The sequence below is a fragment of the Hyperolius riggenbachi genome, chromosome 3 (genome assembly GCF_040937935.1).
Source record: "Hyperolius riggenbachi isolate aHypRig1 chromosome 3, aHypRig1.pri, whole genome shotgun sequence".
Classification (NCBI taxonomy): domain Eukaryota; kingdom Metazoa; phylum Chordata; class Amphibia; order Anura; family Hyperoliidae; genus Hyperolius; species Hyperolius riggenbachi.
In genome coordinates this window covers 107,727,451-107,744,540 of record NC_090648.1, presented here as the reverse complement: position 1 = coordinate 107,744,540, position 17,090 = coordinate 107,727,451, and the positions used below count along the sequence as shown (strand labels likewise).

At 47.5% G+C, this 17,090-nt stretch overlaps 1 protein-coding gene across 2 annotated transcripts in view; it reads left to right on the top strand.

Annotated features, from left to right (window-relative positions):
- The window catches only part of LOC137562919 (uncharacterized), a 34,319-nt gene extending 18,001 nt beyond the window's left edge, over positions 1 to 16,318 (top strand). For both annotated transcript variants that reach the window (XM_068274735.1, XM_068274736.1), the window contains exons 7-9: positions 901 to 971; positions 6,315 to 6,410; positions 14,558 to 16,318. In XM_068274735.1, the coding sequence (XP_068130836.1) occupies positions 901 to 971; positions 6,315 to 6,410; positions 14,558 to 14,673 (283 nt within the window). In that variant the 3' untranslated portion in view covers positions 14,674 to 16,318. The remainder of the gene's footprint in view (positions 1 to 900; positions 972 to 6,314; positions 6,411 to 14,557) is intronic.
- The last annotated feature ends 772 nt before the right edge of the window (positions 16,319 to 17,090 follow it).

Sequence of the window (17,090 nt, the reverse complement as noted above, 5' to 3'; positions counted from 1 at the left end):
TGATTTGTAACAGGTGCAGCGACGCTAGAGATGTTTTCTCTGCTTGTAAAGATGCCCATTAATGGTACCATTTTTTTTTTCCCCTCAGATTCGATCAGATTTTTAAGATTGCATTGTACAGAAAACATGCAGTATGTAGCAGGGCTGTGGAGTCAGTACAAAAATCATCCGACTCCGACTGTCGACTCCAATTCGTCAGTTTTTAAAACCACCAACTCCGACTCCAGGTACCCAAAATTGCTACCCAAAATTGCTTCGACTCCACAGCCCTGGTATGTAGAGAAGAAGGACTTAAACGATTCTATGATCAGTTGGAAAAGAGAAATCTGTTGGTCGTATCTGAAGAGAGTAAGTGCTCTAATTGCAACTTTATGGGAACAATCAAGAATTACCTTCCCTTGTACCATTAATGGGCACCTTTAGACAGATCTACCCGCTACCTAACAACAACTGGAAGTGACATTATTCTTAAACACCAATCTACTCTCCCCTCCCAATATGAGTTTAGAGAATCATTATACACAAGTGCAGGGAGATGCGGGTTATTAGCTGCAGTTACAGGATGATGATATGTAAGACCTCTTGAGGAATTTTATGACACAATCTTCTTCTTCCATTCACTGTAAGGCCCTGTTCATAGTGGTCAGTTGCAATGCAGAATAATTCTGCATGTTAACTCACTGCCCATACAATCCTATGGGCCTGTTCACAGTAACGGATTGCGTTATTCTAACTCGTTGCATGCAGGCTTTGTATTAAAGTCTGTGTCCAGTCTCCACTGCAGTATACACTCAGTATTATGTATGCATTATGCAAGTGACCACTGTGAATCCAGCCTAAATTTTGTTGAGGGAAAATGTAGGGGGTAACAGCTCTAAGCCAGCTTTATTTTGTTTGCAGGGACAGAGGCTTCCGGCTGCAGTGGGTTGATCATACGCACGCCCTGGGAATATTTTCCAGCCCTGAGGATGGTAAGACATCACTGTAATGTCAGCACTGTGGGATGTGGCATGAGAGCAGCATGTCTTTAGTGTGTGTTTCAGCAGGGAAACTGCTTTATTTGCATTTTCATACGAAAGTCACAGCAAACCTCTCTTTGTGAAATCTCCTGAGCTTTTGTATACTACATTCCAACATATTGTTTTTACCCGTATCCCCAACATGAGCACGTCAAATCCAGCGCAGGAGATTTGGGTGCAGCCGGCGCCACCATAGACCGTAATAAGAATTACAGCCATAGCGGCGCTCAGTGAGTAACTTCGGCGCTGTCAGAAGGTGGAGCTGAAGTTACTTTTAAAACACTGTAATTCGTCCGCCAGCAATAGCTGGAAGCCGAATTACATTATTCCCCACCATCCACGTGGGCCTGGAGGGGAAATAGTAATTAACGCCACTGAGACTTGTGCAGGAGCAGGGTAAGCCATATATCGGCTGTATCTTGCTCCCAAGTCTCTCGGCGGTGATTTCACTCGTACGCCCTTAATAGCACTATGTACTACAGAACACATTGCATTGTAAAACCTGTTGCCCTGCAGTCATTGGGGAATGTATTGAGACAGAACATGCAAATGGGTCTTCCTTATGCCATGAAATGAGCAGTTTTATGCTTGGCCCGGGAGCTTTAATATGAAATGACTATAAAAACCACTATTAACCCATTGCACTCATACACTCACAGCAAGCTAGGATTCTAGTAATGTTAACAACTTGAATGCCATTTCGGTTGCACTAAATAGAGGATATTCACACCCATAATGGTTTGCATGCTACAGCATTCTGTACAAGACCCTTTCACCAGCGGCGTGGTTTAAAAGGCCCCTACTGTACTCACACCAGCAAACATTTCATGCTCCGGAACCTGGGATTCACACTGAGGCCTGTCTGGTTCTACCACTCTAGGGAAAACATGCGGCCCTGCCTGGTTCTACCACTCTAGGGAAAACATGCATGCACGTAAATCAGTCTAAGATCTTCAGGGAGCGACAAACTGATAAAATCTGATGAAGTGGTTGCTCTTGGGAATCACCGTTCGGCACCAGCGATCTAGTGAGGAGACCACACTTACGCTGGTATCAGCTGGACATTCACACAGCTGCATACACAGCCCAAAGACACTACAAGTCCATTAAATTTTTATTGCATATGTCCACAAACAATGCACAGTGCTCAGTCTTGGTTACAGAATGTACAGCAGCTCTAAATGGCTCTAAATAGCTATGTCATGTGGACACCATCCAACCTATAAATTACAGGTATATTACGTACAGAAAACTCTCCAGCTTAACAAGTGTTTAATAGACACACCTCACTGTGGGTGTGTGAGAGCTGTCCATCATATTAGGAGCTTTCTATAGGCTGCCATGAGAATGTGATGTCATGTTTAAACAAAAGAAAATGAAAATGGCCACGCATCTAACCAAGATGCACCTGACATTGCATAGGGCTGATAAGCCTCTCAAAGGCACAACTGTGCTCATTGCAGTAGAACAGGTGCATTAGAACTAATGCATCTCACAATACAAATAATGGAAGCAAACTTATGCATTAACATTATTAACTTATTAGGGCTCATTACCCTTCTCTTATTGAGAGAGACATCAGTTCAACAGCAGGGTCTTCTTTCTAAAATGGGGTAACTTGTGGGGTTCCTATACTGCCCTGGCATTTTAGGGGCCCTAAACCGTGAGGAGTAGTCTTGAAACCAAATTTCTCAAAATGACCTGTGAAATCCTAAAGGTACTCATTGGATTTTGGGCCCCTTAGCGCAGTTAGGGTGCAAAAAAGTGCCACACTTGGTACCGCCGTACTCAGGAGAAGTAGTATAATGTGCTTTGTGGTGTATTTTTTACACATACCCATGCTGGGTGGGAGAAATATCTCTGTAAATGACCATTTTTTGATTTATTTATTTTTTTACACACAATTGTCTATTTACAGAGATATTTCTCCCACCCAGCATGGGTATGTGTGAAAATACACCACAAAACACATTATACTACTTCTCCTGAGTACGGCGATACCACATGTGTGGCACTTTTTTGCACCCTAACTGCGCTAAGGGGCCCAACGTCCTATGAGTACCTTAAGGCCCCGTTCACATTACAAACGCGGACGGGCACGCATGCGGAACGCAACGCGTACGAACGCACGCCATCCGCGTTTGTATGCGTTGCGTGGCTGATCCCATCACTGAAAAGTGAATGGGACAGCCACGCGTTTTGGCAAAAAATGCGTGCAGCATGCGTTCCCGGACCGCACAGTTCCGGGAACGCATGCAGTGTGATCAGACAGTGCACTCTATGCACTGTCTGTCGTGCGTGTCGGCCACCTGCACGCGTTTCCAAAACGCGGCTGGAAACGCGTGCAGTGTGAACGGGGCCTTAGGATTTCACAGGTCATTTTGAGAAATTTGGTTTCTAGACTACTCACGGTTTAGGGCCCCTAAAATGCCAGGGCAGTATAGGGACCCCACAAGTGACCCCATTTTAGAAATAAGACACCCCAAGGTATTCAGTTAGTAGTATGGTGAGTTCATAGAAGATTTTATTTTTTTGTCACAAGTTAGCGGAAATTGTTTTTGTTTTTTTTTTTCCCACAAAGTGTCATTTTCCACTAACTTGTGACAAAAATTAAAATCTTCTATGAGCTTACCATACTCCTAACGGAATACCTTGGGGTGTCTTCTTTCTAAAATGGGGTCACTTGTTGATATTTCTCCCACCCAGCATGGGTAAGTGTAAAAATACACCACAAAACACAATATACTATTTCTCCTGAGTACGGCGATACCACGTGTGACACTTTTTTGCAGCCTAGGTGCGCTAAGGGGCCCAACGTCCTATTCACGGGTCATTTTGAGGCATTTGGTTTCTAGACTTCCCACGGTTTAGGGCCCCTAAAATGCCAGGGCAGTATAGGAACCCCATAAGTGACCCCATTTTAAAAAGAAGACACCCCAAGGTATTCCGTTAGGTGTATAGTGAGTTCATAGAATTTTTTTTGTCACAAGTTAGTGGAAAATGACACTTTGTAAAAAAAACAATAAAAATCAATTTCCGCTAAGTTTTGACAAAAAATAAAATCTTCTATAAACTCGTCATACACCTAACGGAATACCTTGGGGTGTCTTTTTTTCTAAAATGGGGTCACTTGTGGGGTTCCTATACTGCCCTGGCATTTTAGGGCCCAAAACCGTGAGGAGTAGTCTGGAAACCAAATGCCTCAAAATGACTGTTCAGGGGTATAAGCATCTGCAAATTTTGATGACAGGTGGTCTATGAGGGGGCGAATTTTGTGGAACCGGTCATAAGCAGTGTGGCCTCTTAGATGACAGGTTGTATTGGGCCTGATCTGATGGATAGGAGTGCTAGGGGGGTGACAGGAGGTGATTGATGGGTGTCTCAGGGGGTGATTAGAGGGGAAAATAGATGCAATCAATGCACTGGGGAGGTGATCGGAAGGGGGTCTGAGGGGGATCTGAGGGTTTGGCCGAGTGATCAGGAGCCCACACCGGACAAATTAGGGCCTGATCTGATGGGTAGGTGTGCTAGGGGGTGACAGGTAGTGACAGGAGGTGATTGATTGGGTGTCTCAAGGTGTGATTAGAGGGGGGAATAGATGCAAGCAGTGCACTGGCGAGGTGATCAGGGCTGGGGTCTGAAGGCGTTCTGAGGGTGTGGGCGGGTGATTGGGTGCCCTAGGGGCAGATAGGGGTCTGATCTGATTGGTAGTGGTGACGGAGTGATTGATGTGTGATCAGTGGGTGATTAGATGGCAGAACAGATGTAAACAATGCACTTTGGAGGTGATCTGAGGGTGGGTCTGCGGGCGATCTGATGGTGTGGGTGATCAGATGCCCATAAGAGGCAGGTTAGGATCTGATCTGATTGGTGGCAGTGACAGGGGGTGATTGACGTTGACGGGTGATTACAGGGGAGGATAGATGTATACAGTACGGGGGGGGGGGGTCTGGGGGGGTGATCAGTAGCCCCCAGGGGGCAGTGTTAGTGACGGGGTGATTGACAGGTTATTAGTGGGAAGAATAGATGTAAACAGTACACGGGGGGGGGGGGGGGGGTCTGGGGAGGATCTGAGGGTGTGGGGGGGGGGTGATCAGTAGCCCCCAGGGGGCAGTGTTAGTGACGGGGGGTGATTGACAGGTGATTAGTGGAGAGGTTAGATGTAAACAGTACACGGGGGGGAGGGTCTGGGGAGGATCTGAGGGTGTGGGGGGGGGGGTGATCAGGAGACCCCAGAGAGCAGATTAGGACCTTATAAAAAAAAATAGCGCTGACAGATAGTGACAGGGAGTGATTGATGGGTGATTAGGGGGGTAATTGGGTGCAAACAGGGGTCTGGGGGGTGGGCAGGGGGGGGGGGGGGTCTGAGGTGTGCTTTGGTCGATCAGAGGGCAGGGGGGGGGGCAGAGCAGTGTGTTTGGGTGCGACTTAGGGTGGCTGCAGCCTGCCCTGGTGGTCCCTCGATCACTGGGACCACCAGGGCAGGAAGCAGCCTGTATAATACTTTGTATACATTACAAAGTGTATTATACACTTTGTATGCAGCGATCAAGCTTTTACATCCCGCCATCGCTTACTACCGGCCGGCGGGATGAAGTCGCGGGTGGGCGGAGCCTGTTGCCAGGGGCAGCGCACGTCACCAGTGACACGGTCGCTGCCCCTACGAGCCGAAAGGAGCCGCCGCCATTCGGCGTATTGCGGTCCTTTCGGCGTCCACTTTGTCGCTGCCCATCGGCTGTGGGTGGTTGGCAAGTGGTTAACATGACTACTCTCTTTACTGGGTGAAAGAAAACCTGATGCTTGGAGGCTTCCATACTGCCGTTTTTAACAATGCCAATTTCCTGGTTGTAATGCTGACCTTTTGGTATCGGTAGTCTCTCAGTGCTAAACCTACAAGATGCAGCCAGTGGCGGCGGACGTCTGTTCTGGATGCTTGTTCCTAGTTACTGACTCCTGACGATCACCACCACAGTCAGGCAAGTGACAGTGAAGAGTGCATTTCTCTTGCGTCCGGTTTCCTTTCATGTTAGTGTAGGAGTGGTAAGCTAACCTTGCAGTGTCTGCTTGCGCTCTGTGAGTTGCAGCCTGTTATGCTAGCTCTAGCACTAATCAGTGGGGAGATGTGGCACACATATGTTAGGGGATCTCTGAGGACAAGGTAAGCAACGTTGATTTACTAGCTACCCCAAATGGACACATATGGTGCAAGTCTGTAATTGGGGATTGCATGTGTGTTTTTTGAGCTTTTATGTACTCTTTATTGCCATTCCTGTATGACCTGTGTGTCTATTGCAGCATATGCCGCCTCCCGCAAGACTCACCCGGATATGAAGTTCCGTCCTTTATCTCAAGGAACCCGTCAGTCCAAAATACGAGCACATGATAGGACAGGTGAGGCTCAATCTTATGGTCTTGCATGGGCTGTTGCTGTTAGAACAAATGAAAGCTAGGTCTGGTATTTACAGCAGCCAATCAGAACAGGCCTTACATTTTCTATTCTGGAAAATTATACTGCTGAAGTCTCATCTATAATATAGGTAGATGATCTTGATGGTGTTTTCTGAATTTCGTAATGTAGTAATCTTTTAAGGTACCTGTAAACATCAGGGAGCAGCCATTGGTGCAGGCCTAGGCTGATGGCCTAAAGAGGCACTGTAGTGACAAGCCAGGTGTTACCCTACTTACACACAGCTTACGTTCTTGGAGTTTGTAAGTATAGTTTGTTTGTGATTTAAGTCCTGTATTATACATAGGGAAATGTGCATAAATTGTTTACTTTCAGACAACTCTGGATTTGGACATATAGCATAAATGGTTTTTGGTTGTTTTCAATGTGTTTTTTAAAGCACAATATAATCTAAAAATCTATATACCCATATTTTTCGGACTATAAGACCGTCTTGACCATAAGACGCACCTAGGCTTAGAGGAGAAAAAGCAGGGGAAAAATATATACTAATCCTGATGCGTCCATGGTGAAGGGGCATCTTGTGGATTATGCCCCCTTTGTACCTCATGCCCTTTTTGTACCTCAGGTACCTCTTCTATGCCCCTTTGTGTCCTCCATTTGTCCCCCTGTGTCCTCCTCTGCATGGGCACAGTACAGCGAGGCCCCGACATTGCGGCGGATTAGAGGTTTGTATTGGCAGGCATTCATAAGTCAGGGACTCCCTGCATTTGGACTTTGATACTGACTTTCCTTCCTCCCCCCTCCCCACACACTTTTGGGGTCGTAAAAGTGAGTCTTATAGTCCAAAAAATACAGTATATAGAATCGGACGTGTGTGTGCAACGCAATCACTTGGAAATTAAATCCCTTATAACCTGGGAAAATATGTTCTGGGGGTCGCATGCCCCCCTGCACACCACAACCGCAGCCAATTAGATTTCACCCATTCATGTTAATGGAAACATTTTTAATGCTGCCATTAGGATCGGGAATATCAGGAACTATAAGCTACGAGTGGAGGAACGGAACTGAGGACGGGAAGACACGAGGAAGAACTTCCACTTCCTCCTTGCCCATCATCAACAGCTGAGCAGAGCGGGGGCCACAGGAGGTCCTTTAGGGGGAATATGGTGCTGTGACATATGTCACAGCACCACAAATAATACAGTATGAAAAGTCTTGTGCAAAACCCGGTTCAGGGGTATTTTAAATCTTTAAGTTCTTCCTCAAAACTAACTTTTTCCTACAAGCATACATTCTAACTTAGGCCATTCCCCCTTCAACCTCTGGGCAAGTTGTACTCCTTACTGGATAACCTAAAAACACACTGCGTCTAGGTATGATTATTGTATACTACCCCTCCTCTTGTCCCCCTTATTCCTTCAGATTGTAAGCCCACGAGGGCAGGACTCCCTCACCCTTCTGTGTCTTGGAATGTACCGGACTATAAGACGCACTTTTTCTCCCCCAAAAGTGTGGGGGGGGGGGAAGTTACTGCGTCTTATAGTCCAAATGTAACAATTTACCTGTCCGGGCGGGCACTGTGTCAGCAGCAGCAGAGTTATCCGGAGGTGTTCCAGCATAGCAGCAGCTGCTGCAATCTGTATGCCGGTGTCCATCGCCTTGTCGCCCAAAGCGGCGGCAGTGGGATCAGCTTTACATCTCCCTGGGTGGCATAGCAGCAGCCGCTGCAATCATCTGCAATGCCTATGTGTATCTGCGGCTTGTCCCCCGAGCAGCTCCAGCAGCAGCGTAATCCGAGAGAACTCCCCCGGGTGGCATGGCTGTAGGTGCATAGCAGCAGCCGCTGCAATCATCTGCAATGCCTATGTGTATCTGCGGCTTGTCCCCCGAGCAGCTCCAGCAGCAGCGTAATCCGAGATAACTCCCCGGGTGGCATGGCTCTAGGTGCTAATAAGATTGTTTATGCATGCGCCTCTTCTGCCCGAGCAGCTTCAGCAGCAGCGTAATCCGAGAGAACTCCCCCGGGTGGCATGGCTGTAGGTGCTAATAAGATTGTTTATGCATGCGCCTCTTCTGCCCCAGCAGCTTCAGCAGCAGCGTAATCAGAGAGAACTCCCCCGGGTGGCATGGCTCTAGGTGCTAATGAGATTGTTTATGCATGCGCCTCTTCTGCCCCGCATCAGCCGTGCGTCATCAGGACATCTTCAGCCACGTTACTATCAGCGTCCGGCAGAGACCTCTGAACTGCTTCCTTATTGGCTCGCCGCATGACCCCGGCGCACGTGCGACGCAGGTCATCAGAGGGCATCAATAAGAAAGCAGTTCAGAGGTCTCTGCCGGACGCCGATAGTAACGTGGCTGAAGATATCCCAATGACGGGCGGCTGATGCGGGGCAGATGTGGCGCATGCATAAACAATCTTATTAGCACCTACAGCCATGCCACCCGGGGAGTTATCTCGGATTACGCTGCTGCTGGAGCTGCTCGGGGGACAAGCTGCAGATACACACAGGCATTGCAGATGATTGCAGCGGCTGCTGCTATGCCACCCAGGAAATCTTACAGCTGATCCCACTCCCACCGTTCGGGGGACAAGACGGACACCGGCATACAGATTGCAGCAGCTGCTGCTATGCTGGAACATCTCCGGATAACTCTGCTGCCACAAACCTCCTCATTATGGGTGAGCTTTTAGTTTAATAGTAATGGTTAATTAGTGTAGCTAGGTTGGGGGCGGGGGGGGGGGGGGGGAGGTGATACGGCTTTGTGTAGTGAAGTGTAGTATAGTGTAGCTGGGTGGGGGTATACATCAGTGGTTAGTGAAGTATAGTGTAGCTGGGCGGGGAGATACATCAGTGGTTAGTGAAGTATAGTGTAGCTGGGTGGGGGTATACATCAGTGGTTAGTGAAGTATAGCGTAGCTGGGTGGGGGGGATACATCAGTGGTTAGTGAAGTATAGTGTAGCTGGGGGTGAGGTATCAGTTGTTAGTGTAGTTGGTGGGGCAGAAGTGGTTAGTGTAGCTGGGCAATATAACTTAGATAGAAACATCTTAGGGGGAGGTTAAAGGTCTATAGGAGACTCCTGGACCATGGAGGCACCGAGATTTAGTTTTTTTTTTGTTTGTTTTTTTTTCCTGCTTTTTGCCCTCTAAATCTAGGTGCGTCTTATAGTCCGAAAAATACGGTATTTATTTTGTGTCTTGGAATTTGTTATATATTCCATTCATCATGTTACATTTGTCACTGTAATTAGTATGTCTACCAATCTTGTATATTGTACCAGTGTCTATTGTATATTTGGTGTTTACCAATAACTATTATATACCCCATATTGTTTTTCTTACTCTGTACAGCACACGGAATATGTTGACGCTTTATAAATCAATAATACATTTCTGTCCTACTTTGACTAGCATAGTGTTCCCATATACTTCAGAGAGCCATAGATCAGAAGAGCTGTGCTGCAGTGGTGGTGGAATATGTGAGCGATCACACGCCTTCCATATGACGGTATACTGCTGCAGATAAACAGCGTAAATTCACAACATATGTGTTGTGTATGTGGCACTTACTGGAGAGTGCAGCCCCCTGTTATATATAGTTGTTTTTCCAGTATACTGACTGTAATATAGGCTGTAGTCAGTACCACGTTCAGTTCAAACGATCCACAGAGCAGCCACTTTAAGGCATTGGAGATGTATGACCATGTGCTTCTATTCTACATAAAAGTTTGAGGACATATGTTACTTTTCTCGTTCATAATGTTTCAATATGGCCCTCCCGTAAATGGCATCCCTCTTTGACTTGTTTGATGTGCTGAATGAATAATATACGACAATAAATGGAGTCAGTGATATGATTCGATTGGCAGTGGGGGTACATGTACTGTATGGTACATGATAGTAACGCTGCCACCTAGAGATGTCATACAGTACTGGGATAGTGGTTGACACTGACACTATACGCAAAATGTGTTCATTAGCTGCTGGTTAGCAATAGGGATGGCTGTAGGAGAATTCACTGAGAAGCATGTGATCAGCTGATAGATTTGTAAGGCTCTGATTTGCTGGTCATGATCATGCATTAAACCAGGAAGTCATCACAGCAAATCAGAACCTTACAAAGTTATCAGCTGATCGAACTGATCACATGCTTCTCCATTCTAGTTGGTACCCTTGCTTTACAACACTATAGTCCCAGGTTCACATCTGTGTCAGAGCGGAGTTTTATTTGTGCTGTCTTCCTGTCTGAGTTTCCTGAAACCCCACAAATGTACTGGTAGGCCACCTTATTATTTATTGCATTTATAAAGCGCCAACATATTACGCAGAGCTGAACAATAGATAAATGGGTTAACATACAAGGTAGGACATACATGGAGCTCACAACAAAACAAGATGATCCAATGATTTGATAACAGCTGTTCAGTGTCTTTGGTCAAAAGACGGTTCTAGTCCACAAGAGGGGTGACAGACAGTAAGATTATATAATCAAGCTGGAAACTCTAGGGGGAGGGCTCTGCCAGAGGCTTACAATCTAAAGGGTGGGGGTAGAGACAATAAGTGCACCTGTTGAGAGGGTGCCCAGCAGAACATACAGTATTATGGTGCTGATGTGGTGGGGTATGCGAGCATGAAAAGGCGAGTATTGAGGGCTCATTTGAAGGTATTAACCTCCCCGGCGTTCTATTGAGATCGCCAGGGAGGCTGCGGGAGGGGTTTTTTTTAATTAAAAAAAAAACTATTTCATGCAGCCAACTGAAAGTTGGCTGCATGAAAGCCCACTAGAGGGCGCTCCGGAGGCGTTCTTCCGATCGCCTCCGGCGCCCAGAATAAACAAGGAAGGCCGCAATGAGCAGCCTTCCTTGTTTGGCTTTCCTGGTCGCCATGGCGACGAGCGGAGTGACGTCATGGACGTCAGCCGACGTCCTGACGTCAGCCGCCTCCGATCCAGCCCTTAGCGCTGGCCGGAACTGATTGGTCCGGCTGCGCAGGGCTGGGGCGGCTGGGGGGACCCTCTTTCGCCGCTGCTCACGGCGGATCGCCGCAGAGCGGCGGCGATCAGGCAGCACACGCGGCTGGCAAAGTGCCGGCTGCGTGTGCTGCTTTTTATTTGAAGAAAATCGGCCCAGCAGGGCCTGAGCGGCAGCCTCCGGCGGTGATGGACGAGCTGAGCTCGTCCATACCGCTCAGGAGGTTAAAGGTGGGGGCGAATCTGATAGCTGCTGGAAGCGAGTTGGGGGCAGCTCTAGTGAAGTCTTGCAATCGTGCATGGGAATGAGATATATGCGCCGTGTGACCAGGCGCAGGTTATTGGAGGTTCGGAGGGTCGGGCCGGTATGTGCCTGTGGACAAGATCAGAAATGTAGGTCGGGCAGGTCCTGTGTTCCGATTTGTAGGCCAAGCGCATAATTTTGAAGTTGATCCTGAAGCGGATGGGGAGCCAGTGGAGGGCTTTACAGAGGGGAGTTCAATGAGAAGAGTTTATCAGTCTGGCTGCCACGGTTAGAGGGGAGGCACGACAAAAAGCATTTGCAATAGTCTAGGAGGGAGATGACAAGGGCATGGATGAGGAGTTTGGTGTCAGGGGACAGGTAGGAGCGGATCTTAGTGATGTTATGGAGGCGGAAGTTGCAGGATCAGGCAATCCTTTATATGGGGGGTGCAAAGGAAAGTGCAGAGTCCAGGGTAACACCCAGGCAGCAGGCTTGGGAGGTAGGGCGGATGATGGTGATATGCATATCTGGGAGGGGTGCAGCTGTGCGCGGTGGGAATATTTTCTCAGCACGTAACCCCTCCTGTGCCTACCAAGCGGTGCAGCTGTTATACCGTCCTCTGTCTACCCAGCCAGCTAGTGCTTATTCCCTCCTCTACCCACCCCAACCAGTGTCTATTACCACCTCCTGCCCACCCAGTGCTTATTCCCTCCTCTACCCACCCCAACCAGTGTCTATTACCACCTCCTGCCCACCCAGTGCTTATTCCCTCCTCTGCCCACCCCAACCATCGTCTATTACCTCCTGTACCCACCCAGTGCTTATTCCCTTCTCTGCCCACCCGGCGCTTATCCCCTCATCTATCCACCAGCTCTTATCCCCTCCTCTAGCCACCAGCTCTTATCCCTTCCTCCACCCACCCAGCTGCTTATCCCCTTGCTCACCTATCCTACTATCCTCAGTGTGTGCTGCCCTTCCTCAACTGTGTCCTTCTACCCCACCAGATCCCGTCCTTTTACCCTCCTGCCAGGGCCGGATTTACCGTAAGGCACTGTAGGCACGTGCCTATAGGCGTCTGATTATGTAAAAGTGTCTCACTCCCCTCCACTAGTGCCTCCCTCCCTCCTTCCCTATGCAGATTTACAAAGCAGATCGTAAAATGAGGTTACTCACCCATCTCTCGGCATTCCACTGACGATCTCCCTTCAGTCGGGGGCACCTCTAGCTACTTAAAGTGAACTAAGCAGCTCCTGGCTTCAAATAGCTGCAAGGGCTGCCATTGTTCAGAAGCTCAACCCCTGCTGTTTTACAACTAGCATTGTCCAGGCTAGGTGTGAAATTCTTCAACTGTAACTGATGTTTTCTGCTTGAAGTACAATGGGGGTTTGTTTGTGGTCAGTTAAGTCTAATGAGGTGATTTCTTATCTGTCTTCCACAATCTCCTGCTCAGCGACCGACCTCAGGTCCTTTACAGACGGACAAAGTGGCTATTTTAACCCTTAGATGTAAAAAAGTGAGGTTAATTGAAAGTTTTTTTAAAATAATAAACCACATTTTTAGAATGCATTTTTAATTTGCTATAGAGCTGCCCTGGGTGTTAAAAATGATGCTCGGTTCACTTTAACTGCTTGAGGACCACTAGTGACCAGGCCATTTTTTACAATTCAGCACACTGCAGCTTTAAAGTGAACCTAAAGCCAGTTAAAAAAAATGAGATTAACTCACCTGGGGCTTCTCTCAGCCCCCTGCAGCCGATCGGTGCCCTCGCAGCTCCGCTCCGATGCCTCTGGACCCGCCGGCGACGACTTCCGGTTTCGCCGACAGGCATGGGAACGCGAGTGATTGTTCGCGTTCCCAGCCTGTATATCGCCCCCTATGCTGCTATTGCGGCCAGGAGGTCCAGAGGCATCCGAGCGGAGCTGCGAGGGGGCTAAGGGAAGCCCCAGGTGAGTTAATCTCTTTTTTTTTTTTTTTTAACTGGCTTTAGGTTCACTTTAACAGATTATTACATGGCCATACAACTTACCACGCAAACTAAACCTGCCTCCTTTTTTTCCCACCAACATAGCTTTCTGTTGGTGGCATCTGATTGCTGCTGCGATGTTGTAGTTTTTTTTATTTATTTATGAATTTATAATAAAAAATTAATTACATTTTTTTTTTAAATTCATTTTCCTACCTCCAAGATCCAGAAGTAGGATCGCCTCTCATAGGCATCAGCCTATGAGAAGGATCAGATTTGCAGCCTCTCCTGGGGACAGCTCAGTGACAGAGCTGTTCCCCATACAGAGCTGCACTAGATCGCAGCGCTGTACAAGTAACTTCGGACGCTTTTTTTCCCATTTACAGCCTGCCAGCTCCAATCGTGGGTGGCAGGTTATCCCTCGCTAATCTCTGCCCCAGGACTTGAGGGCAATCGGAGTTAGGTGGTCCTGGGGGAGCCACTCTGCGGCTGTGGGCGCAGAGTGGTTAATATTGAGGGTACCTCTGACTAACTAATGCTAAGGGGCACCTGTAGCTATGATGAGCAAGATAAATAAGGGAGAAGTGACAGCTGGGACAGCCAGCACACTTGTGGTGAGGCAAAGTCTAGGGTGCCCCCTGTGCCTATAGGCTCTTGTGATGTAAATCCGGGCCTGCCTCCTGCTCGCCTTTCTTTTCATTCTAAATGAGTTCTTGCACCTCAACTGGCTCTGTCCTCACTCCAGCCAGAGGCTGTTTTGCCGGCTCACCTTCTGAAGCAGTATAGGCACCATTTTCCTACTAGCTGCAGAATGAAAGATAACCACTTTGTTGTATTTGACAATATAGCTTGAAGTACTCATTTGCCATTTGACCTATTATGAATGCTGCATGCAGTGTGTCCCGGTTGCCTTGTGTGACATAACTGTAATATTTTTCCTTTGCAGCATCCTTGCAGCCCTTCAAGGAGAGACCTCCGACAGATGCTTCTGTGATGAAGAGAATGGTGAACAGAGCGCTGGGGCAGCAGAAGCCAGAGGCGGAGCAATCTGTGGATAACTGAGACATTACTGGTGTGGGTGGCACATGAGCAGTGTTGGACCAGTGGAAGAGACTGTGATGGTTTAGATTTCATAGCAGTATTGTTTACCTTTTATCCTCTGCATACAGAGAGGTGCAGAACAGGTATACGTGGCAAACAGTCCATCTGTTTCATCAATTTGACAGTGTACTTGGGGTGCTCTTTAAAGGGAACCTGAACTGAGAAGAATATGAACTTTTCCTTTTAAAATAATACCAGTTGCCTGACTCCAGTGCTGATCCTGTGTCTCTAATACTTTCAGCCACAGCCCCTGAACAAGCATGCAGATCAGGTGCACTGACTGAAGTCAGACTGGATTAGCTGCATGCTTGTTTCAGGTGTGCGATTCAGACACTGCTGCAGCCACAGAGATCAGCAGGACTGACGAGCAACTGGTATTGTTTAAAAGGAAACATTCATATCCCTCTGTTGAGGTTCCCTTTAATATGAAACACATTTTCCTCTGCTATGAAATGATCCATTATTGATCATCTTATAAAAAATATACAAAACCTCACGTTATCATTTCCTGTTATAATAAGTATACTGTATAATCAACCGTCTTGGCATATATATCAGTGCAAGATTCTGGAATTAGTTTCCTCGAGCTACCTGACCTCACCATGCTGCCGTTCTCTGTGACATTATCAAATTCTAATTACCCAATCGGAAATCTGCCACAAAACCTTCTGACCAGTCACTTCAGCCTGCAGCATCTGACTAGATTCTAGCACAGAAGACTTAAAGGACAACTGAAGTGAGAAGAATATGGAGGCTGCTATATTTGTTTCCTGTTAAATAATACCAGTTGCCTGGCAGCCCTGCTGATCTATTTGGCTACAGCAGTGGCTGAATCACACCACAAACAAGCATGCAGCTAATCTTGTTGTTCTGACAAAAATGTCCGACGCACCTGATCTGCTGCATGCTTGTTCAGGGTCTATGGCTAAAAGTATTAGAGGCAGAGTATCCGCAGGCTAGCCAGGCAACTGGTATTGCTTGAAAGGAAATAAATATGGAACCCTCCAGATAATCTTGCTTTAGTTGTCCTTTAATTCCTGAAATGTTGCCTTGCACTGGATGGTTGTATACACTGTAACTGTTAATGGGACCTATGATGTGAGACTTTGTATTTTTATAGGAAGACTAATAAGGATTACATTTACAGAAGATCCTCCAGATTTGGATGCCTGCTGATTACCCTGAGGGGTCTAATGGTGGTGGACTGTGGCACATATATATGATTAATTCTTCCCATGGGTGTGAATACCACTGACTGGCCCACCCCCAGAACAGCAGGCAGACCCCCAGCTTTACACGTTGACACGCCACTGTTCTTTACTTTCCAGATGCAAATATCAGCTTGTTTAGACCAAACAGCTGTTTAAATCTATTTCAAGCTATCTGTGTACATGATTCGCCAGATAGGGTCATTATCCAATAAATCCTTGTGTCAGAAACAAGGACATTCTCTGCTAACATCCCAGATGCCTTAAAGCAGTGGAAACTTCTGAGATGAATAGCTAAGTTACAAAAAAAAGTTGCAGTGTTGGCACTTTCTGTTTGTTTGATGACTCTGTTACTGTTTGATGTTTTCTTAAACACGATCCTATTGGCAGCTGTGTAAGCGGAGTCTTTATTTTACCACCACTATTAAATGATACACACACAGTAGTACAGTATTACGATATGTTTATATATAGCACTGACACAGCTCTGTAGAGTACACCGCATAACCAGGTCTATATCCCCAGTAATCAGGGGAGTTAACAAAGAAACTGCTTTAACGTGTACCTGAGATGAAACAAAAAATTCATACATACCTGGGGCTTCCTTCAGCCTGATGGCTCCCACAGCGCCGTCCTCCTCCTCCTGGATCTTCCATAAGGGCTCCCAGTAACTTGGGGCTTGTTGCACAGTGCGGCCGCACCGCATGCTCCTCCGTCTTGTTCCCGCGGCAAGGAAAGTTCTGTGCCTGCGCAGTAGTAATGCACCGCCGCAGAAAGCTCCCGGCGGCAGGGCGCAGCCAGGCCACACATGCACAGCAAGCCCCGACTGGTCAAAGATACCGGTAGCTCTTATGAAGGATCCAGGAGATGGCGCTGAGGGAGCGATCAGGCTGGAGGAAGCCCCAGGTATGTATGATTCCCCCCCCCCCCCCCGCTTTATCTCAGGTTCCCTTTAAAGTCCAGTTCTAGTGACCTTTATTAACCTCCTTGGCGGTAATCCCGAGCTAGGGTTGGGGCGGAAAACCACAGCTCAGAGCGGTAATCCCGACCTGTGCTCCGGGTAGCTGCCGGAGGCTGTGTTCAGAGCAATGCATGCAGCGGGCGAATCTACATACCTCCCGGGGGATCCCAACGTCGGCCGCAATTCTTCCGCTCCTCCGAGGCTCTGCT